At 40.7% G+C, this 25,334-nt stretch overlaps 1 protein-coding gene across 2 annotated transcripts in view; it reads left to right on the plus strand.

The window, feature by feature from the left end:
- TPP2 (tripeptidyl peptidase 2) overlaps window positions 1-25,334 on the plus strand; it is a 2,672,548-nt gene that overhangs the window by 1,699,633 nt on the left and 947,581 nt on the right. For both annotated transcript variants that reach the window (XM_044071246.1, XM_044071247.1), the window contains exon 21: window positions 3,509-3,646. In XM_044071246.1, the coding sequence (XP_043927181.1) occupies window positions 3,509-3,646 (138 nt within the window). The remainder of the gene's footprint in view (window positions 1-3,508; window positions 3,647-25,334) is intronic.

The raw sequence follows: 25,334 nt of genomic DNA on the forward strand, positions 1-25,334 counted from the left end.
AACAGTTTTTGAGCAAACAATGTTAAAAACGCTGTTTAAATCGGGCTATATCAGCTGTTCATTTCCAAGGTTATGCTCAGTATGTCCACAAATTTACCAGAATCAACATAGTCTATAACTAAAAAAGTAAATTTCATAACATTTAAACAATCACCTGCATGCTTTGCCAAAGCGTTGTTAGGATCAGATCTTTTTATAGCAGATCTGTGTTCATAAATTATTTTATATAGATGTCTAGTTGTCTTCCCAACATAGAAACTTTCACAATTTGTGTAGAAAGCGAAGTAAATAACCCCAGTACTCTTACAGGTTAATCTGCCCTTAGGCTAAATAGTCTTTTGCAAATGTTTAAAATTAAAAAGACTGAGCAGAATTAAAACAATATATATATATTGCTTACAGTAAAAACAGGGGTTAAGTCCCAAACAGTCCATGAACATTTGTCAGTATGGGGGGGGGGCCCTCAAACTCAAGCAATCTTTTAAGATTGTGAACTTTTTTGTAAATAACAGATTGATGATCACCCACCACCCATGCTAGATCAACATTTCTTAAAATGATCTTCCAATTATCCTGAAGTGTTTTCTTGATGCAATAAGAAGCAATGCAAATAGGAATAGGAAATGTGAAATTTTTGTTAGAAATGCTACTGGTGTCCCTTTCTTTCAGAAAAAAAGCCATGTTTCAAAATAGAAGGAAATTTAGTATCCCCGAACCTAACTACTTCATCCTTAACATTGACCAAAAACATTTCCCACTTGACCAGGCTGTAGCATATTTCAACAAAACATTTCTACGACACCTAGACACTGTCACTCCATTGCGCAAAATCAAGGTTAGAACCTCTACAAACCCCTGGCTCCTTAAAGAAACCAAACAAATCCTCAAGTCCAGAGATACTGCCTGGCTTTACTATAAAAAAAACCCAAAGAAACACAAAGCCTAACTAAGTACCAAGGACTGCGCAACCGTGTAAAGAAATGCATTAGGCTGGACAAAAAATCCTACTACAAGACATTACAAACTAAATACCAAAACAACCCCCAAAAATTTTGGAAAAATGTAAACCAGCTACTAAAATCCACCCAAAAGGCTACCCCCAAACCAACCACGCTGACACTAAAGTTCCCATCGAAACACAATTCAACTCCCACTTTGTGAACTCAGTTCTATCCTTAGTATCACAGGACAGTTCCTTCCTCACTATCCCCCCAAACACAAACAACACTAATACAAGCTTTACCCTCAAAACAGTGTCCACCACTTCAATCGAAAGCATGCTCTACAAACTAAAAACCTCAACAGCAGCCGACCTACTCCCCAGCTATTTCTTGAAACTCACAGCAGATGCTATTGCTATCCTAATCTCCACTCTCATAAACAGATCAATTGTTGAAAACTATGTGCCCAAACTCTGGAAAATATCTTATGTTACACCCATACAAAAAGGCGGGACCTCCACTGAACTTAATAACTACAGACCCATTGCTTTACTCTCCCCCCTGGCCAAAATCCTAGAAAAATGCATCCATACCCAGATGCTAAAATATCTCCTAGACAGCAACATTCTGTCACCTACTCAGCATGGTTTCAGACCTGCCCATAGTACCACTACAGCCCTCCTCTGATTCACAGACACAGTAAACCGTCTCAAAAATGAAGGCCTACACGTGTCAACTCTTTTTTTGGATTTGTCCAAAGCATTTGACACCATCTCACACCAAATCCTGCTAAACAAACTAAACCAATATCACCTATCAAATTCCACCCTTACCTGGTTCCAAAGCTACTTAACTGACAGGTACCAAGCTGTGAAATGGGAAAATTCTCTCTCTTCAGCTGCCCATAACTGTAGGAGTCCCACAGGGTTCTATCTTAGGACCACTACTATTCACAGTCTTCACAAATGACCTCCATACCTCCACACAGCATGCATCTATCATTCAGTATGCAGATGACACTACCTTAATCTGTGCTGCACAAAACATTCCCACCCTCCTGCAAACAAATCAAGTAGCATTCTCTGACGTTGAAAACTACCTTACCAAAGCCCAGCTTATCCACAGTCCAAAGAAAACTCAGCTTATAATTATGACCAGTTCTAACAAATCACTGCTAACAGACAATTCACTATGTACTCCACAAATGCTACTCCAATCACTCCAGTGACACAGGCTAAGCTATTGGGAATTACCATTGACTCCCACCTAAAATTTGATAGTCATCTCAACTTAACTATTAAAAAAGTACATGCCAAACTGGGATCACTCTACCGTATCAAACCATTTCTTACCAACAACACAAGATCAGCCATTGCTCGCTCCCAACTTCTATCCACCCTACTCTATGCATCTCCCATTCTGACTAATCTAAAAAAAACTGAACTAAGCAAAGTGGAAGCCTGCTATAACAGAATTGCCCGCTTTGCTGCAAATTGCTCATATAGAACTCATCACTGTACTGCTTTGAGACAGCTCCATTGGCTTGAACTGCCCAACTTCCTAACCTACAATCAGCTCTGTCTCTGTCATTCGATCTATTACCTCCCCGATACGTGTCCTGCCCTCAAAAACCTAGTACATCACTCAGCCAAAGGTCTCTTAGATCATCAAGCAAACTACTACTAGAAGTCACCAACAGCTATAATAGCTTTGGAGACGCACTATATAGTAGTTCAGTGACTAAAAAATGGAACACTGTCCCCACTAGCATTCAAAATACATCATCCAAAGCCTCCTTTAAAGACCCCATTAGGCAACATCTCAAGCAAAGTTGGCAGTGCCATCATTGCTCCCCAGGCTAGTGAAAGCAGATAATGTACACATATTAAACCTAGAGTACTTGATAATAGTTTTCAATCTTACACACAAACACTGGCTAATCTACAATGTATGTACTGTACCTATGTACTAAGTATGTATTCTACCTATGTTCCAAATTTCAGCTGTAGACCACAAATCTATTAATTACCTTTATTTTTAAATTAATATTTTTTGTTTGTTCTCTCCACTGTAACTGTTGATGTGCTGCATACCATGTAAAAACATGTCTTTTGTAATTTGTATATATACTGATCATGTCTAAATAACTAAATGTATCTGTAATTTTTCTATGTGGAGCTTTTCTCCCTGGGCCTCTGTTGAAAAAGGGCCTTTCTGGCTCAGTCAGACACCCCCGGTTAACAAATGTAAAATAAATAAATAAATGTTAGCGAAACCTCTTTGTTGGAACATACTTAGTAGATAGTTGACTTCAACAATAAAAAATTTTATTGACATTTTTGTTTATATTTAATTTTGGTTTTGCCTTGCACTGCATTTTCAGTCTTTCTGGTTCTGCAATCAGAGAAGAATGTTTCATTAGTGGTTCACATAAGTTTGCTGACAACAAAATGGTACAGTATTGCTGAACTTTCATGATGTGTTTTAGATGGTTATGTCTTGAATTTTCTGTGTTACATTTTTCCTCGTTTTATTTTATACTTGTAACATTTATTTTTGTTTTAAAGCCTAAAAGTGGAGAAGTGACACCAAGTTGCCCACTGCTTTGTGAACTGCTGTATGATTCCGAATTTGATAGCCAGCTGTGGATGTTGTTTGATCAAAATAAAAGACTTATGGGATCAGGAGATGCATATCCTCATCAGGTAGTAATGATCATGTTTCTTTGCTTGGTGAATATACTTAATTATGGAAGTATTTTCAGTTATATTCTGCCATATTGTATATTTGTCTTATTAGGTACCACCACCAGGAAATTTTGAATGACAATAGTTTCTTGTAATGGTAGAGTTGTTTAGAAGCTCCTACCTTGACCTTGACCAATGCATTTGACATAATTCCCCACCCAAGTATTATAAATAAACTCAGAAAACTGGTCATAAATCCCTAGATCAGCAGATGGCTAGCCAGTTGGCTCATGGATAGGGCACATGTTTAAATTGGATGAATCCATATCCAGCAAAAGGCTAGTTACTAGTGGTGTGCCACAGGACTCAGTGCTGGAACCACTCCTGTTCAGAATATACTTGTCTGAAGACAAGGCTAATGTATAAGGTCTCTGGATGACAAAGATTTCCAATAACTGCAAACTAGGGGCAGTCACTGAATATCCCAGTGATGTAGATATCCTTCAGGAGGGTCTAGCTCAGATAAATAATTGGTGTCAGAACCATGTCCTAAAACTGAATGCAAAAAAAAATGCTTTATCGTACCCTTTGGGAAGTCAAATACCCCTGAAAATTACAACATCAATGGCACACCCCTAAAAGTAGGCTCAGAGGTGAGAGATCTACATACACAGCCAGATAGTAGCCTGAACTTAGACAGCCATGTGTCCACCATGGTGAGGAAGTCCTCCTGTGTTGCATAACTTGTAAGTAAAGGTAGCATCCAGAGCCAAGGAAATTATACCCCGCTGTACTTAGCCCTCATTAGACCAATTCTCGAGTACAATGTGCAATTTGGCATATACTTATCTAGGCACTAACAGCAGCTGGAGTGACCCCAGAGGTTTCCCACAAAGAAAATTCAGGGTGTGTACAACATGTCTTATGTGGATAGACTAAAATCCCTATCCCTTTGCTCTGTGTCCTACTGACTGTTAAGGGGGTGACCTATTCCTGACCTACAAGGCATTCACAAGTCCAGTTCTGATGCAGCTGCTACACATCCACAAGTCAAACAGCACAAGGGTCACCAGATCTAAGGATCTAAATAATCAGCTACTCAAAGAAAACAGGCTGGATAGACAGATAGGTCTCTCAGAGTTTGCCCCTTCTTTGGAACAGACTTCCTATTCATATAAAACAGAACGCTTCCATGACCCTCTTCAAATGCAGTTTGGATCAGCGGAAGGGAAATCACAAATTCACACCTGGGGTGTAGTACCTATGCCCGTAATGGATGGAAGCAGTCTGTAAGATACTCAAGGCACACAACTATGCTATCCTTTTGCCCCTAGAGACCATATAGTGGGTAAAATTGAGTTATATTGGCTAGGCTTGTAAGGGCTGTTAAGCCATTAGCCTAGTAATCTCTTATGATCCTATGTTCATTTGGAAAGGAAGAAAGGTGGTAATTTCCTCATATGTTACCTGTCATTATGCCCTCACCACCACATGCACACACATTGATATAATAATTCACAACTTCATTTGCATCTCTTTAGTTCTTTTTCTTGGGTTGTTGAGAAGCTACATGATAATTATGCGCTGTAGACATATGTCTCAACTTCTTTGCTCAAGAATTCTGGATAAAGCCAAATATGGGGAAACAAAGGGCCAAAATCAGGGACATATGATGCAGAATTCTGGACAATTGAGAGGTATGGCTGTAGACTGGTAATTGTACTTAGCTGTGGTCAGCATTATTCCCTGGAAAGCTTTCTCTGCTTCTGCTGTCCCTCTATTACATCCATCCAGACAGCTGTCCTTTTAACTCTATTGAGATAACTTTTAAATGAAATGTTTTGTCTATTAACCTGAAATTGGAAATGTCGTTTATTTGCTGCAGTTTCTTAACAAGCATGTTATAACTGGAAATGTAAACTGTAATAGATGAACATAGAGGAGCCACTTGATGTGTGTTTTGTTGAGTACATTAGCACCATCGCATTTTGCCCATTTTTTTCTTAAAAATCCAAACTGCTGACCACTGACCTCAAACTGTCCTAATGGATTTTTTATTTTTTTTTTTTGGACAACCGTGTTTTCTGCAAATTTGCTCATTGCTATAAAGCAGTTGTAAATGACTTCTAGCTCAGTCTCTGTAGTCAACCTCCTAAGTTACTGTATAAATATCTAACTTTGAATGCTAAAAGTCCACACTGATGATGTTCAGAACCTTTCTACATATTGAACGATTACTGCCTCTCTCTCTCCACCCTCTCTCCTAAAAACTCATACAGCATGCCTCATGTTCAGATGTTTAGGTGGTCATCCCCTAGATGTTTGAATATATCACTGCACATCAACAGTGTGAAGACTAAAGCTGACTCTACATTGTTTGGTAGGATAAAATGTCCCAATGTTTTACTCCAGATGGAAGAAAAACTAGGGGCAGAAACATCATGCAACCTTAGCTAGAATATGCAGTACTGTATTTGCCTGTATTCCACAGGAAAACATCAAAGATCTCCAGTCTCCATACAGTAAAGTCTACCAGTTTATACACTCACTTAAAACATAGCATTTTTGCATCACTTTGCAATAAATCAACTGGTTCTATGCACCTTATCCACAAAACCATATACAGTAACAGTGTTTCACTTCTGTGTCACAGACTCTCTAGTAAAAATGCCCCTTATTTACTTTACTTCCAGGATAACACTTCCTCTGTTTAGCAGGCCTAAAAACTGCCTTTCTTCTACAGAACATGTATTCTCCTTCCCTGAAGCCAGATTATGGGACTCGTTGCCGACTGAAGTTTGTACACTACAATGAATTCAGAAAAAAATACTCTTACTGACAGTACGTCCTGCACATGCTTCAGACACCCATTCATAGACAAAAATTTTCTTTCAAAACCCTTTGTACTGCAACTTTCACCTCAGATTTACTATGCTATTTCTATTCTACAACCTGCACTAATATAGCTATTTTGTTCTGCTGTTGTTACAAGACTCAAACACAATGAAACTGTAAATATGTATATTGTATGCATGATTGATACTCTCCCTTGTCATTCCGTTTCTGTTGTGCACAACTTTGTTTAGTTTGCATGTTTTGAATGTTTATGTTGTTGTTTTGCATGACTTTTAAACCTGTACAAGTTCTATCAAACTGTTTTCCTTTACCAAGTGTAGTGAACGATTCGATGCTTCCTTTTTTCATCCAATTCGATCTGTGCCTTTTTCTAAAGTTGTGGATTTGAGGGTCTGATTCCTCCCCTACCCATACTTTTTTATCATCTCCAGTACAGTACAGTATTTCAGATCTCGTTTTCTACCTGAACTTCCAGACGTGTTTTCCAGGACTCGTATTTTCACAATAAGTGAAAGTTATTTCTTATTTAGTAGTAGATGTCTCCTCCCTAACCCTTTCTACATTTATAGTGTTAGTATTGTTATTAGGATTATAGGTTTGCAAAGTGTGCTGTGCGGTGGTTTGATATTGATTAAGTAGTGAAATAAGTAAAGTGTTTTTTCTTATGCTTGGAATCAAAAACTTGTACCTTTCTTTAGACGTAGGTTTGAAGTAAATAATTACATATTTAGACAAGTAGTTTTCTAAATTCTCTTAGAGTAAATTTTTCATTGAAAACTTTTAAAAAATTTGCATAAGTATTCTTGTTGTTATTGTTGGTTTTACACTGATGTTGAACACCCAAGGCTTTAAGAAGTACATGGCCTGAGGTTATAAAATTCCAACTTAAGACCCACACTGTTTGTGTTTATTATTTGGGCTGTACCCACTTCAAGGCAAAGTGTGATATCTGTGCTTCTCTTGAGACTAGGGCTGTACAAGATCACAAAGGAAAACTTGCCTTAAAAGGTTTGCTTCCCCCCTCAGACAGGGGCTTCATCTTTTCATCCTTCAATGTGTAGCACCACTACTCCAGCTTTAGCTTCCCTGATTAAGAAAATGTATAAGAAGAAGAAAAAAAAGAGTGATAAAGAAGTTGAAAGAAAAGTATAAGGAAAGAGAAAGATCCAAAGAGAAGAGGATAGAGAAGCCTAGGAAAAGATCTCCGGATCTGGTAGATCCTTTAGGTCCAATACCTAGGACTCTGAGGAAGTCTACCAGCAACTCTGATCTGATTTCCCTTCCCTCACCCAAGGTTTTCCCTGGAACTGATGAGTCCTAGGCTCCAATCCCCAATCCTGTAAGATGGATGGTACTCCAGACCTCCTTTGATGACGTCATCCTCGAGGTCAGTTCGGTCCCCCAGAATCCTTACGGAAATAGGCATCAGTTGAATGATGTGGAGATTCCTGAGGACACAAATTCATCTAGGGGTTCTTTCAGGATCTACCCCCATGGGGGCTGTTGGTATGAGTCCAGCTATCCCTCCATTATTTTCTGTGGCTCTGGTCCACCTGTTGGACCTGGTCCCACAGGTCATAACATCCCCCGGTGCACCTCAGTTGGGGCCAACAGCTCATAAAACGTCAGATTCATCAACTTCCCTTACTCTCTTATCCCAGATTCTTTTGGACAGAGATGAGGCTTGCAGCTAAAGTGTCAGTGCCAGGCACTGGCAGTGGAGTCCACTCTGAAGTTTTCCAAGATATCTCTTGTCACAGCTTTGGCTCTTGATAGCATGGGTTTAGGGTCAGCCTAGGAGCCAATGTCATTTGGGTCTGGGATTGTTCCTTTATCCTTGGATAAGAAGAATGTTCCCTCTGCTTTGATTTCAGCATTGGCCTTTGAGGCATTTGAATGGGTTTTGACTTGGCCAAGAAGTCAGGTGCTACCTTTGTGCAACTTTTGTTGGATCCTGTGACTGACTCCACTTATTCAGATGGACGGGGGCAGTCAGTGCCTTTAGACCTAGAGGATACTCTCTGCTCAAGTTCCCAGTCTGGTTTGAACTGGTTTCCTGAGAGTCCCACAAGACAAGGTCCTAGAAAATGGACTTGAAAATAAAAACACGTGTACTTGTCTTCAGAGTCTGTCACAGAAGGCACAGATCTAGATAAAGATGAAGGTTCCCCAAGATCTCCTCTAGAAAACATCACCTTTAGTGACATCCTAGAATTGGTGAAGCAGCAAAGGGATTAGTGCACTGAAACTCCTCACCAGATGAATTTATGTTCCTTGAGGCTTTTGGTCCTGGCTCATCTATGTACTGGGTGGTAAAACCTGCTGATGCCCTCATAAACCTTTTGGCTGAATGCGCATGGAAATAACCCTGATGAAATGGAACCCATCATAAAGAAACCAGATAGGATTTTGGTAGCTCCAAAGACAGGAAGCTTTAGAGCAAAGGTCCACTAGTAGAAGCCATGGTAGTAGCAGCAGCCATGAAAAAGGAACTGTCTAAGTACAGGAGTTCTGTTCAACCCCGTAACAGGAAGTCAAGAGTATTGTACAGGTTTGGGAAACAGGCATATATGCTTCAGCGACTTTCACACTTAAAGTGCTGAACTATCTTGCCCATATCACATGTTTTCTGAGGTGCCTGATCAAATAGCTTATCAAGTCCTTTGAGGATAACTTACTAGTGGGTCTTCAAAAGACTGTGAACTCCCAGTTGTCGACCCTGCAGTCTGTCTAATGTGTCCATGCTTCTGCTTTTCAGTGCAGCTGATAGCACAGCCAGAGTAGCAGGCATTGGCATTCCCATGCGCCAGCATGTTTGTATACAGCTGTATGATTTTGTAAAAGGTTTTAAGACATCCTTCATTAATGCCCCATTCGATGGTTCCACACTTTTTTGTGCAAAAGTTACCCCTCAAAGGACCTTCTGTATGAGCCAAGTGGGTGATAAGATGTGGTTCAGAAAATCACAGGATCATCACCAAGACACTGCTGGAGGCAGACTTCCCTGGGGCAGAGGGGGTGGCAAATCAAATGGATGTTTTCCAAGGGGCAGAGGAAGACCACACAACCAGGGTCTTTGCGGTCCATTTACCAAGAAACCCTAATGCCACTCTTGAGAGGTTACCCAAATGATGCACTCTGAAGGCAGTCAGGGGCCAATTATCCTTACACCTAAAAGCCTGGTAAGTTATTGTAATGGATTCCTGGGTGTTATTGATAATCACCAGAGGCTACGTCATTCTCGTTTCTTATCCTGCGTAGAAGAAACAAAAGATTCCTGATGTTCCTCCCAGTCAGCTGGAATCTGCAGCAACAGAGGTTTCCAAGCTGATAGAAAAAGAGTCATTCAACAGGACCCCCATAATCAGAGTCCAGAATCTATTCCAGGTTCTTTTTAGTTTCAAAAAAGACAGGGGACCACAGGCCACTTTTGTTACTCCGCCATTTCAATCAGTTCATAAGACAGAGAAAGCTCCAGATGGTCACGTTGCAGTCCATATTACCTCTCCTGAGGATGGACAATTGGATGTTCTTTAGCGATCTCCAGGATGCCTACTATCACATAAAACTGCCTTTTGATCTCACTATAATCTCAGAGTGTTCTCAAAACTTATGACAGTGGTAGCAGCTCATCTCTGACTGAAAGGGATCCAGGTGTTCCTGTACATAGATGACTGTCTTCTTACTGCTGCTTCCAAGGATCTACTGTTTTAACACTGGGATCTGTTTCTCCACAGTATACAGCTTCTGGGGATTATAGTCAATTAGAACAAAAATTAACTGTCACCCACTCATCACATTGTTTATCAGTTGTCACATCAACATGGTCCTTCAAATTGCCAAACATCTAGAGACCCAAGTACTGTTCCTATGCTTAGTGGCCTCACAGGTCATTCAGCAGCCTCTTCCTTTGCAAAGTTGATTCTTCTTCTGCTAGCTTTGATGGCCTGTACCATTACACTAGTTCCCCTGGCAACATACCAGATGAGATTATTAATGTGGACCCTTTCAGTTCAGGTCAGTGATCGCAAAGTCTTCACCCCCTCCATACCAACATCTGTTTCATGCAGGTTTGCAGGGATCATATCAAATGTGAATAACCTCACCATCATTAATGGAAGAATTGTTGTTCTAACAAATCCCTGGGCCATAATAACCATGGACACTTGCCTTTTCAAGGGAAAGACTATTCAAGGTTCTTGGTCAACCCTGGAGGCCAGCCTTCACATCAGTATCCTGGAGATGAGGGTGGTTTTCCTAGCATTGCAGGTATTCCTGGACTCCCAAGGGTATGATTTCCATTCAGATGGACAGCATCGCAGTACTCTGGTATGTCAACAAATGCAAAACATGATCATCTCCTGTTTGCCGGGAAGCAATGAGAGGTATGGTACTGGGTGATGTCTTCCTATCATTTCCTGATATTATCACGGGGACATTAAATGTATTAGTGGACAAGTTGAACGGTTCAGTTCTACTGCCCGCTAAGTAGTCTCTCATTTGGACAGTGCTGTCACAGATTTTCAACCACTGGGGCCAACCTTACTGTGACTTGTTTGCCTCCTACCTCAGCAATAAGTGCAGCAGTTACTTTGCCTTGATCTCTTCACAGGACAGTCACCGTGGGATGCTGTAGTCCACAGTTGGCCCCTGGGTCTCCACTAAATTTTCTTCTCATGCAACTATTGAAGAAATTCATTCAGAATGCCTGAAGGTGCAAAATCAGAGTGATCTTCATTGCTCATATTTGGCCCTGTCAGCTTTGGTTCCCCTGCCTTTGGACTCATTGGATACATCTGCCTTGCTTGTACTGGATCCAAAAGCCCTGAAGTTGACCACATGGTTACTCCAATTCTAAAAATAGCTAGAGATGCCAGGCTATCTTCTTCAGTGGTCCACATTATTTTTCCCTCCCAAAAACAGTCTGCCAAGAAGATGTATCCTAACAAATGGAAAAAATTAAGGTGCAGATGGCCACCATATCAAATTTTCACATACGGCAAAATTACGCTTCCATAATCTCTCTTAAAATCTACAAAATCCTCCTTAAGCATACTTTCTTACTCAGCCCTCCAATCAGAAATCCATTTCCCCCATGGGATGTCATTGTTATGCTTCAAACCTTGACCTAAAAACCCTTTGAACCAGCAGCTTCAGTAGATTTTAAGTTTCTCTCATGGAAAACAATTATTCCTGTTGCTGTTACATCTGCTGGGACAGATTTCTGAATTACATGCACTGTCTTGTAAATCTTTTCATAAAGCCAGAATGGCCTTGAGGACTAATTCTTTTCTACCAAAGGTGAAGTAAATCTGATTTAGTCAGTTGATTTGCCAGTCTCTTTTCCCAGATTCTCAAACATAGGTGAATATATGCTACACACACTAGATGTTTATAGCTCAGATTCTGTTTACATCGAACCAAAGATATCAGGAAGTCCAGTCAACTATTCGTATGCTTCTCAAAAGCAAAACTGGGAAAGGGCATGTCGAAAGTCACACTTCTCAAATGGCTGTCAGAATGTATTCTTTGCATAAGAAACCAAAATCCCGTTCTACAAGGGCAATAGCTACTTCTACGGCATTCATAGGTTCATAGGTTCATAGGTTCATACTAGGCTATCTGCCCGAGGGCATTTACAAGCCTAGCCCATCGTTTTGTGGTTTACGCCACCCCTTTAGTATGGGGAAATATACCCATTATTTTGCTGTGCCTCTGTCGAGCAGTGACACTGAGGTAATCCCTGGGGTATATCTGCGATCTCCCATCCATTGGTCAAGATTTCTCTTGAACAAGGCCAGCGAGGTGCTCTGCCTCACATATACCGGGATTTTGTTCCACAGCATAGGGAGTCTTTGGGTGATGAATCTATCCCTCCAGCACGTCCTATTAATAGCCGTGTCGAGGTTTAAGTCTCCCGCCCTTGTGGCTCTGATGGATCTAGATTTTTTGAGGTGAAGCATATTCATCAAATCTGGGTTTGACATGGCCTTGTATGTTAGGCAAAGGTCACCTCTGAGCAAGCGGTAAGCGACTGAATAGAGCTGGAGTTCTTTCAGTCGGGCAGCATAGGACAGATTTTTGAGACCCTTTATCCTTTTGGTGAGGAACTTTTGTGGCCTCTCCAGCTGCTGCAAGTGTCGGGTCAGATACATTCCGAATGGGGCATTGTACTCAATCATTGGTCTGATGAGTGATGAGTAGAGGGAGACAATGACCTCCTTTGATCTAGATGAGAATCCCTTCATGATAAGGTGGGCAATGTAGAAGGTCTTCCTAACTACTTTAGCTACATGGGTGTCGAATGACAGACTACTATCAACCTGGGTCCCCAGGTCCCTGATAACTTCTTCTGTGCTCAGTGGATTGCCACCTATTTGGTAGCTAGGGTAACCTTGTTTTTCCCGAAGGGTATGACTATGCATTTTTTGGCATTTAACTTTAGGCCATGGCTCTGGCACCAGTTATCCGTTTCTGTGAGACCCTTCTGAAGGATATCTGTGTCAGATGTGTTTTCTACTATGGCGCCCAGTTTGCAGTCATCTGCAAACTTTGTCAGCCATAACCCTCCTGTGTTTGCTTGTACTTCGGAGAAGTAGATGTCAAACAAGAGTGGGCCCAGGACTGAGCCCTGTGGGACACCACTTGTGACAGGCTTTGAGTCTGACATGGCGCCAGCAACTCTGACCCTGTGGGTTCTGTCACTCAGCCAGTTTGCAACCCATCTTGTGATGTATGGGTTAATATTTAAGCTGATGAGTTTTTCAATGATACCCGAGTGGGGCATTGTATCGAAGGCCTTCGCCAGATCGAGGTAGGCTGTATGGACTGCCTTTCCCTCATCAATGGCTTTGGTGACTGTTTCAAAAAAGTCAACCAAGTTTAAAAGGCATGATCTGCCTTTGACAAAGCCAAACTGGGTTGGATCCAAAGTCTGCAAATTCCTATGTCTTTATTTATGAGGTCCATTATGATCCTCTCCATGGCTTTGCAGATAAGGCTTGTCAAGCTAATGGGCGGTAATTTCCAGGGTCGGTGGAGGCACCGCCTTTGTGAAGTGGGACCACAGTTGCAGTGCGCCACTCCTGGGTGCGTATCCAGAGGTAAGACTTTGATTAAACAGCTGTCCTAGCTGTGGGTTTAATTCCTCATTGAGTTCGTGGAGCACACAGCCGGGGACACCATCAGGTCCCATGGATGCTGTGTTGTCTGGCTTGCTGAGAGCAGTTCTCACTTGGGCGTTGGAGATGTTTGGTGGGCTGCAATCGTTTGGTATAGATATCTCTCCTTTTGGGGGGGAGGGGGGGGAGAAGTTTGCACTGAACCTGTCAGCCAGTATGTTGGCAATGTCCGTAGGATCAGTAATCTTCACATCATTTTGAACTAGTTCTGAGCATATCTGGGAGTTTCCTCCCAGGTTTCTAACATAGCTAAAGAAGGCCTTATGATTGTCATTTGAGTCTTTAGCTATTTTTCTCTCAAAATTTGCTTTGGATGATTTTATGAGAGCTCTTAGTTTTTTACTTATAGTGATCAAGGGTGCCTTACCTTTTAAGGATTTTGCTCTATCTTGTAGTAGCTTCCTCATGAAGAGAGTTCCCATTTATGACATTTGTGCAACAGCAACATGATCCACGGTCCATACCTCTGTATCTCATTACACACTGGACATGCAGTCCAGATGACATACTTACTTTGGTTCCACTATTCTTGGGAATGTCTTTCCTTAATGCCACATAGGTGTTCTTCAGCTTGGGAAACTGTCCCAAAGGTTGAATTGGACAAAAATAAACAGCATCAGATACGAAAGTTATGTACTTACCATAACATCTTTGTTGTCTCATTTTCATTCAGTTCAATATCCCTACCTCCTCCTCCTCCTCCTCCCAGTATTGTCACCAATCACTTCTGTTAACTGGACAAACCTCTTTTGAGACCTACATTTTTATTTTGGTACCTTACTGTTGGTGTTAATATGCTTCCTGAACTTGACATCTAGAAAATTTTCAGTCATAGGATTGACATAATATTTAGCTAAATACCAGTGAACTCTGTCTGAGTTACTTTAGTGGATGAGAGGCAATTATGGGCAGTGGAGGAGTCAGACCCTCAGAGCCACAGCTTTAAAAAAGGTACTGAGGTGGGATCTAATCAGATCAGACAACCTGGATGTTGAAATTTCCATTTCACCTTTTTCTTGATTATTGTAGTTCTCATCTGTGATTGAAATTGCTTTATCTTGGATCAGTCCATTTTTCTAGTAAACAAGAAAGTACAGAAATCCCTTTCTGTAGAGTGTCCACATGACTGTAATGATTTACATTTCACATCATACATCTTTTAATATATGTATGTGTTGCCTGAGTACCGCTACCACCCTGCCACATAGTAAGGATCTCAGTTATTAGCATCTCCTGTAAAGACTTGCATTTGAATGTTTAAGCATCAGCATACTAAGTGTATGCGTGTCTTCAAATTACCAGTGAAATATCTGCAATATCATTGCTTTTGTTTTGGGGTGGAAATGTATTGACAGCTGCTGGAAGTGGAAAGATTTAACTGTTCCATTCTAAAGTGTAGAAAGGAGACATATTTGGCCTAATTAGCATTCAGAAGGATAGAAGACACTGAGAATTCTCCATATTAGATGGTACTACATGCAGCCTTAGGCATTGCCAGAGAAGCAGACACACTGAGAGCAGGTTAAGACATGGCCTTTTTAAAGACAAGTCTAGGGATTACTGGATGCTATAAGAGCTGAGGTCACCCTCTGCTAGTGAGGAGTCAAGCCCACAACCATCCTGTATCTCAGTGAAAGAGGAGTTCATGAGTCAAGACAGCTGTAGGCTGCCACCCTTGGTGTGTATATGTTTTATTTTTCACTGCTCATTTCTTATGTCATAAGCTGGATCCAGAGTTATCCATGCTAATCTGGAGACAGAAGCCCCATGAGAAAACAGCTATACATTGGTGGTACTTGTACCCATGGACTGCCTGGAGCTTGCCTCAGAAGAGTTGTGCTGGCTTGCTTCATTTATTTTCCAGGGGGAGGCAGATTTCACAAGAGCTTGAGATGTGGATGCTGGAATCTGTACTGTTAGTTCAGACAGAGTCCACATGAGTCTCAAGCCAAGTGTTAGTTCCCAGTCTGATGACACCTGGCACTGGTCAGTAACAAGTCTGTTCCTTTCACTGTCACATGCTAGAGTTTGCACTTGTAGATAGGAGATCTGCATTCTCTCACATTTCCTCTCTTAATTTTACAGGATCTAAAAACTACTAAGATCATGTGTTTATACCTCTCACACGCTTCATCTCTGGATTGATGGTCTCATTCATTAGTTGAGAAGGGTCTCATCCAAATGAAAATTAGCTTGAACTAGCCCTGAACTTATTGACCATCCTCCACATCCTCCAGTAACTGCTGGTAGAGTTTCTTATGAAGAAACTTAGAGAGGTTCCGTATCTGCCCTTAGGAGTCTGTCAGTATATATTCCATCAAAGCAGCTTGGAAGGGACATTGGGTCAGGATAGAGGTTGAAGAACTGACAGAGTAAGTGATATTTATTATTAGATCAGTGTTGTAGTAGTCTAAGCTATACGGATTATATTCTGACAAGGATAAGATGACTGGGCAGCATCCAAAGCTTTTGGCACCTTCCATATACGCCAGCTGCTGAAGGGCATGAGGTGAGTCCTGTAGAAGCAATAGTTAGGGTACCAAACCTTCAGAACTTTCAGCACATGAGAAAACACGCAGCCCGTTAAAGCCATATATTTGTGGAGAATATGGGAAGAGTTACCAACTGGTCAACTTACTAAATTTACATAAGAAATGGCATACAGGTAAGGCCAAATACAGCTGTGATGATTGTAGCCAGCTTTTCACCACGTCAGGCAACTTGAAAAGACATAAACTGATTCCTAGTGGAGGAGAAGCCTTGCCAGTGTGACTACTGTGGTCATGCCTTCTCTGATCCCACTGCCAGGATGCGGCGTTTAGAAATATATGACACAGACAATGAGCATAAATGTCCTCATTGAGACAAAAAATTCAACCAGGTGGGAAACCTAAAGACTGACCTAAACATTTACATCGCAGGTAGACCTCTAAAATGTAGAGATTCAGGAGATCTGAAAAGACACCTTCGAATACATAGTGGACAGAAACCTTATGTATGTTTGAGTCCATTGACAGCATCCTTTTGCAGATCCTGGAGTATTACAGCTGCATATTTGCATTTACACAGGTGAAAAACCTTGTGTCTTTATAATTTGTGGGACTGGCTTCACCTCAAGTAAGATACTAATAGCATATGTGCGACAACATACTGGAATATATAAATATTTGGGAATTGAAGGATCAATACTAAAACATGAACAAATTTGAATAAAAGTAAGGTATTTCTTTAGAAGACTTAAATTAATCCTGAAAACAGCATTGACATGCAAGAACAAAGTCCAAGCTATAAACTGAGTTGCTCTTCCTGGCCTAACGTACAGTTTTGGAGTGATTGACTGGCCCCAAAATGTGTTGATTAGATAGGAAACAAGAAGATTGCTTCATGCTCACCAAATAATTTATAAAAAATCAGTGTATACCAAGATTATATTTTCCCCATTCCGAAGGAGGGATGGGCCTTCTTGAAATTGATTAAATGTATAGCTCTGCAATCATGGGACTCCACACACATCTGCTGATCTCGCAAAACCCAAATATAGTGAAAGTTTTGAAATATGAGGAGAATAAGTCTAAAATGACTTTTCTGCTTAATCTAGCAGAAGCATATCATTGTCAAGCAGGAATGAAAATCAAACCAGAAGTAGATAAAAATCAGGCAGCAACTGAATGTGCTAAAAAAAAACAAAAGAAACAATATAAGGTGAAGGACCAGATGAGACGGCAAGAAATGTGGAAAATGCATAAATATAGTTGCAAGTATAGAAAATTTCTGGAAGAACCTCATGTTGATCAGGAATGAATGCAGGAATGGTTAAGGTGAGGCAAATTCAAACCAAGAGATGAAAGTTTAATGTTGGTGGCCCAAGATAGTGGGCTACATACATGCTGGTTTACAAAGTCCATTGAACATGTGGGAGAAATGGACAAATGTAGGTTTTGTAAAACGAAATTGGAAACTGTCACACACCTCATTGCTGGCTGTGACATACTAATGGCAAAAGGACTGAATATTGAAAGGCATAATAATATGGCAAGATAGTTGTAGTGGGAATTGTGCAAACATTATAATACTGAAATGGCTGAAAAACGCTGCAAACATGAGTCACAAAGGATCATAGAAAATAAAGTCTACATTACTTGGGGTCATCCATTGCCAACAGTTCAAAAGACAGATGCTAGGAAACTGGATGTAGGTTTCATGGACATGGTCCATGAAAAGAAAACAAAAGTAGCATTGATCACTGAAATCACCACATCCAGGGACTACAGTGTCTTGCATACAGACACCAAGTCATAAAATATCAGGAATTGCAGGCAGAAATGAGAGCAGTCTGGAAGAAAGATACCCAAACAGTTCCAGTACTAGTAGGAACAACGGATCTTATAAAAAAGAATCTAGTTGTATTTAGATATGTTACCAATACATGTTACCCCATATGAATTGCAGAAAGAGTCATTACTGGGCACATTGCAGGTTCTGCGAAGAGCACTTTTGGCTGACATCAAAGATTGAAATAATACTAAATTCATGAACTTTAATCATACTTTGACTTAGGAATTGGGTCCATTCCCATCATGGTATTAGAAACCCAAAAGATCTGAAGAAATTAAAAGTGAAAAATGTTATGTTTGTGACCACTGTGGAAGAGAGGCTAGAACCATGACTTTTAGGTATACGCTAGGGAAAAGGATAAAAAAAAAAAGGGAAGAGGAAAGGTTTTCTTACATCAACAATGATCTACTCAAGCATCTATTGTTATGGTAAGTTAACGTCCACAGCTGTACTATGTTCATCATTACATCACTGTTACAACAGCCTAAGCTAGCAGATTACCAGAGCTTAGAAAGGAAGGGAGGATAGAGAATCAGAGTGCAGGAGCACCTGGGGAGTAGTCCCAGCCAAACCTGCTTTGGACCTGCAAAATGAATCTAATTTGTAAAGTTTTGTAGAGGTATGCACAGATTGCCAAGTTGCTGCCTCTAGATTACTTCTAGAATCCAACCCTTTCCAAAAAGCCACATAAGAAGCCAAAGTAACAAAAAGCAGTAGAGGGTGGCTTAATGGTTAAGGTGTTTACCTTGCAAACACAAGGTGCAGGGTTTGATTCTCACAAGGGGATAATTGGCTAAGCTTAAAATGGCTCGCAAGGGCAGTTAGCTTAGTACTAATCTATGAATCCTATAATGTCAGGGCTAATACTTGGGTGGGAGGGTGGCCTAATGGTGAAGGTGTTTGTCTTACAAACACAGGGTGCAGGGTTTGAGTCTCACAAGGGATAATTGGCTAGGCTTAAAATGGCTCGCAAGAGCAGTTAGCTTAGTACTAATCTATGAACCTATGAGATACCAATTGGAAATTGTGTGCTTTGACACTGATTGTCCCTTTTTTCTTACCTTCAAAGGAAATAAATGGATAATCTGACCTCTTGAAGGTCTTAGGCCTGTCAAGAGAGGATCTTGAGTTGCCTGTGGACAATCCAGTGTGTGCAAAATCAGTTTCCATTAGTTTTTGGATCTGGAAAAAGGCGTAGGGATGAAGAGCTTGACTCAAGCTCTGAATCCACTTTAGCTGTAAAAGAAAATTTTGTTCTCAAAGATATCCAATCCTTGTGGAAAATGAGATAGTTGACTCATCATAAAAGCTTGTAACTCATATATTCTTTTTGCAGAAGTCAGAGCAATGAATAACACAATTTACAAAGTTAAGAACTTCACATCAGCCTTATGAGCTAGTTCAGATGGAAAAAGTGTAAGTTGTTCTGGTACAAAATTAAGATCCCATGAAGACACCACCTGTTTTCAAGGCAGACAGATATGTAGAACCCCTTTCAAAAATTGTTTGACTTGTTGCTTGGTAAAAAGGTGGGGTCTAAGGGCAAACAAGCAGACATGGTTAAAAGATGAATCTTGATAGAAGAGTAAGAAATCCCAGAGGATAGTGACTCACAGAAATAGTTTAGAATCAGAGACATCTGGACGGGTCTTGGTTCCTAATTTCACACCAGTTAGAAAATCTTTTCCATTTTCCTGTGTTTGATTTTATAGTAGCTGTTTTCTTAGCCTCCTTTAATGTTACTGCAGTTCCTCAGAAAACGTTTGAATTTTGTGCTTAAAAAGGTTACTTTAGTGCCATTTGAGCCAAGATTACAGTTAACTTACACAAGTGTATTTTCCATCTGTGGTAAATCTGAATTCCCATGTCAAGAAACACTGAGGTTTCTAGAAACAGTGAGTTTTCTGCTCTCTAAGACTCTATAAACATTTAGGCATTGCCAACAGTCCATTCTGACTTGCAAGGCTAAAATCAATGAGATCCCATTGGAAGTGCCATGAAGTGTGATCAGGACTTGACAGTATCTGAACAGCCTTCACTGGTTGCACCTTTGAGTTGGACAAGATAGCTTTGCAAAGTCAAACCTCTCTAAATCATCTGAATGTTATAATAATGTAATTTACCAAAATAATTAAGTGCCTTATACAGCAACATCATGGATCAAAAGCATTTTTAGTATCTTCCTCAGATCATTTGCAAGATGTCGGATACTAGATTGTGACAACAGAGTCCCTGATCAAAGGCCCACAGCTGCAGCTTTTTGATTCAGAAGACAGAATCTTGGAATGTAAAGAAGGTTCCAGGTGTACAAAATCAAACCTCTCTAAATCATCTGAATGTTATAATAATGTAATTTACCAAAATAATTAAGTGCCTTATACAGCAACATCATGGATCAAAAGCATTTTTAGTATCTTCCTCAGATCATTTGCAAGATGTCGGATACTAGATTGCGACAACAGAGTCCCTGATCAAAGGCCCACAGCTGCAGCTTTTTGATTCAGAAGACAGAATCTTGGAATGTAAAGAAGGTTCCAGGTGTACAAAATAGGATGCATCTTAAGTTTTATGAGGATGGAGAAGCATTGCATCACCTGCCACCTGCCAACCTTACTGATGCATGTTAAAGCCAACACTGCCCCTAACCCATCTCTAGCATTCACCTTTAAAAACCCTTTCCATAACACTACCAAATCACAAGATACTCAGACACACAAATGCATGTACAGTGCTACATCTCACATCTCCCCATCCCTGCCTACCTTACTGATACATGGTAAAGCCAAACCTGCCCTTTATCCCTTGAAAAAAAAAAAACTTCCACATCACAGACTCACAATTGCATGCACAACACTACATCTTTTCCCTTACCAAGTCCATGATCTAACCTTAAGCTGCCAACAGATGGACACACAATAACCCTCTAATGCCCAAACTTTTGGTATTAACGCGCACACACACACACACACACACACACACACACACACACACACACACACACACACACACAAACACATATACACATGCTCTCTCTTAGAATACTATATATATCCCCAATATCTAAGCTTTATTTTAACAATAACCTGCTAACAATCAGGCTCACACACACACATTCCCACCCTCAAACCCATATTCATCATCAGAAATCTGCTTTAGACATTGCCAGCACCCAACCAAACTTGCATTCAACAGATAGAGCCCACACTTCCTTCTGTCAATGAAGTAAACATTCAACAGAATGAAGGTAAGCCGTTTAGACATAGTTTCTACCCTTACCAGGCTGGATAAGTAGAGAAGTTACAGTGTGCTGCTTCTGAAGTTCCAAAATTTGCATTCTCACCAGACTTGTATTTCTTTGTGTATATTTCTGAGTTAGAATAACTCTGCAACCTTAAACAGTATTCTGCCACCTGCATGAATGATGTCATATCAAAAATACAAATTAATTAGCTTTAACAATTGATCTGATGTTGTCCTTTTCATTCTTCCTCAACATATGGGCTATGAATCTGACCTTGGATCCGACTAGGCTGTGTTCTACAGACTTCGGATCCAACTCTCAAGCTCCTCCCTCTACCCACAATGCCCTAGTCCATTCCTAATACCTCAGATCTCATTGGCCTCCATCTCGTATGGATGTGGAGCCTGTCTCTGAGCATTTTGTCAGGTGTCTAGGTAACCGTAAGTGTATTTTCTTCTTTAAACATAACTCTCTCTCATACATTTAAAAATGTTATCCCTCTAAGTTTTTGGGTTTTCTTTTCTGTCAGTTTAAATAAGAAAATAATTTTCTTAAGTACCATTGTTGGTACTTCTTTTTTCCCCTTTCATTGTCTCTCTTTCTTACCCTTTTAATAGGGTATTTGTTAATACCATTGTTAGTGTTTCTACCTTTTCTGTAGTAAAAAAAAAAAAAAAACATATTTCTTCACTCCTTTCCTGTTCTGTAGCTTGCGTTTGCTCTTCTGGCTGAGAAGTGTACATATTTTAAAAAATGCACTTTAGGCACAAAATTCCAAATTTGGATGCCCACAGAGTGTGTGTTTATTATTTTGCATGCAGCAGAAGATACCTCATGGACCACTGATTCAGGCATTGCTGTAAGGAGACTTGCCTGGATGCAGTTGTGACGCCCGTGCCCTGGCCCAGCAGTTAAGGAGCCTCAATCCTCACCACTAACACCAGAGAGAGTGTCTGATATATGAGGAAAGGATAACAAAATACACACAGTAAAGTGCAATTTCCCTTAAGAGCACACAGAGATCACAGTCAGTCCTGGGTTGGTCACTCCCTTGCTCTCCAGGTCCCCAATAAGACTACCCACTGGCACAGCTATAGGTTCCAGCTGGGAAAGCTAAAATCTCCAGCATCCTTTCTGTCCAACCATTGCTTTGTGTCCCTGCCCAAGTAGCTGACACACACACACACACACACACACACACACACACACACACACACACACACACACACACACACTTTGAGATGAGGTTATGCAACCGCACAAACACTTCTGAGGAAGGCTGACACAGGTTCTCCAGCTGTGCCCCTTTTACCCAGACTATATAATAATACCGGCTGCCACCACCCAGCTAATATTATCAGCTACCCAAAGGCCCTTAAAAGGGTGTCCAATTTTTACTGTGCAATGTTATCTAATTGGTAGTATGACTAATTAGTCAAGGCTTATTTAGAGCGACTTGGATAGTAAACTCTCTAAATTTGCAATGTACTCTAGAGCTTATCTCCACACAAAACCAGCCACAGTTAAAAGGTTTTAAAATGTTTAATAAATAATTAAAACCATAAGACAATACTTTCTACTACACAGTGCCAGTCAAGAGTTCAGAGATCACACAGAAATACTTAAGATAAATCAGTAGTACAGTTCTGACATCATGGAAAAACAGTCTAATCTTTATAGTTCTTAGCTAATCTAAAAGAAAACACAAGTCTAAGATAACTTACATAAGACAACAGGCAGATTGCTGATGAGTTGGATGATCAAGACAAAAATGCTTAATGCCTTCTGATTCTCTCTGTTTAAATTGCTACTGCAGTTCTGATAAACATTACATCATCTTTTTACACTTTCCTGGTGTTCCCAGGCTACACATTAACTACATTTGCATTCTTAACATCTCCCTTTTGTTATCTTGCAGCTGGTCAGGGACAGAGCAATAAAAATACATTTGCATGTTTAAATCTAGCAATTTAACTCTTGGTTAAAACAATAGAAAGAAGTTCTTCATCTAGACCTTTCGGCACCACTGTCCACTTCAAAGGGTCACCACAGACTTTACTTTGGTCAGTAGAGTGCACTGTTGTCATATTTATTTCCAGTTTCACATGTAACAGTATTTCTTTACATTTAAGACAAGACTGTAGTTTACATTCATATTTACAAATGATAGAATTATCTGCACAATTCTAACTGGCTAGGCTGGCAGCCTTCACAGCAGTTATGAGATTTTGTGGAGCTTTTCAAGTATTTTTTCATCAGTGCTCCCTTTGATGGAACTTTCTTGTTTGGACCCTCTGTGAAAGAAGTACCTTCCCACAGTGAACAAGAAGGAAGGACCCTGTCTGCTATAGGGATTCTCTTTCCTACCCTTCAGCAATAATTTTCAAGGAATCAAAGAGAAGGCAAGAAAATGTGGTTCTGTAAATCTCTGGGAACTTTCCAGGATTTATGTTGGGACAACTCCCTCAGAGTCAGAGGACGAAATTGTAATAGAAGACACTGTCCTCGTGGCAGAGGAGGCCTGCATCCTCATGAATGGGTTTAGGATCTGACCCAACTCAGCCTCATACACAAGATTTGGATCCGAATCTTGAGCTCCTCCCTCTACCTGTATGCTCTGTTCCATCCTTAACTCCTCAGATCACTTTTGCCATTTCCGTGTGAAGAGACAGATCTGGTCTCAAGTTGTAGTAGTGATTTTTTGCCTTTAATCTTATTGTTAACTGGTGTTATTTCTTATAGTTATTACTTTTCATCTTAACTCCTGCCTCTCTTGACATTTTAGAAGTTTGCAGGCGTTAGGGTGCTTTTCTTTCTCTACTGTCTAGTGCATTTGGCATGTTTTATATCACTGTCCTGTAGTAATATAAAAAAAAAGTTTAGTGTATTTTAACTGTTTTATAGTGCTTATAGTGTTTTTGCAGTTCTTTAGAGTGTATGGCTTTTACACTCTTAATTCTTAGAACCTGCTCTGCTTTTCATACAGCTCTTATTTTTTGTTCTGGTCATGTCGGAAAAAAACTTTGATTTTAAGAGATTAGAGATACATTTCTTGTGGGCACAAGATCCCCAATTCTGATGCCCACAAGAAGTGCATATAGTGCCTGGGGCCTGAGCATCTGAGATCAGTATATGACATATGTGCTTCTTTTAATCCCAGAGCCATCTCCAGTCACCACAGTAAACTAATCCTGAAAGGCTTACTCCCAGATGCTGCTTCTTCACCTGGGGCTCAAACGTCCTATAAATCATTCCATGGCTCTGCAGAACTAAAAAAAAAAAAAAAAAGATTACTACTTAAGGCACCGAGGGCTTCATCAGAGCCTCCTCAACAATTACCAAGACTTTGGATACAACCTCCTTGCATCCGAAGACAGTGCCACTTCCTTTGGATCCACAGCCCTCTTCAGATCCAACAGGAGTAATTATTTTCATTAGCTCTCCTGTGCCATCCACCTCCTACTCGGATGTCAGACCTTTTGATCTGACAATTAGGAGCCGATCTCCAGAATTTGATTTGAAGTCAGTTTCTCCAGCTCTGCCCTCGAAGTTGTTTGAAATCCCTAAAAAGCATTCTAAGCCTGCATCCTTAGAATCATCCATATCTTCTAGGAGCTTTACTGAGGCAGATAGGGACAGGATGATGCAGAGATTTCTTAGGGCTCAGATGTAGATGGAGGTCCTGCCAATTCCATCCCCCCTCCAATCCACGAGTGTGCCCAACCAACCAGTGCTGTCTCCTTCTCCAGTCCGACCTGTAGTCTCAGAGTCTCAGGATCCCAGATTCCCAAGAGGGTTGGTGTCTGATGTGAGGAAGCTCCCTTCCTCTACTCTTGTGGGTTCCCTGACTGGGCCTGCTCCTATGGCATCAAATCAGAGCAGGTCTTGGATCCATGCGATTGGCCCTGGGTCCGAGGGGTTGAGTTCTGCTCCTACTTTGTCACATCCATCCCTTCCCATTGGTTGCTTGATTCTTGACAGCTTGGGTCTGATTCTTCCCGGAGGGCTGGGATCTGGAGTTGGCTCACACCTCTTGTCCTTGGCTACCTTTGCTCTGAGGAGTGGGAGAGAGGTATCCCTAAGCCCATCAGCC

Source organism: Protopterus annectens, chromosome 5.part0, assembly GCF_019279795.1.
Source record: "Protopterus annectens isolate FY-2018-M chromosome 5.part0, PAN1.0, whole genome shotgun sequence".
Lineage (NCBI taxonomy): Eukaryota > Metazoa > Chordata > Ceratodontiformes > Protopteridae > Protopterus > Protopterus annectens.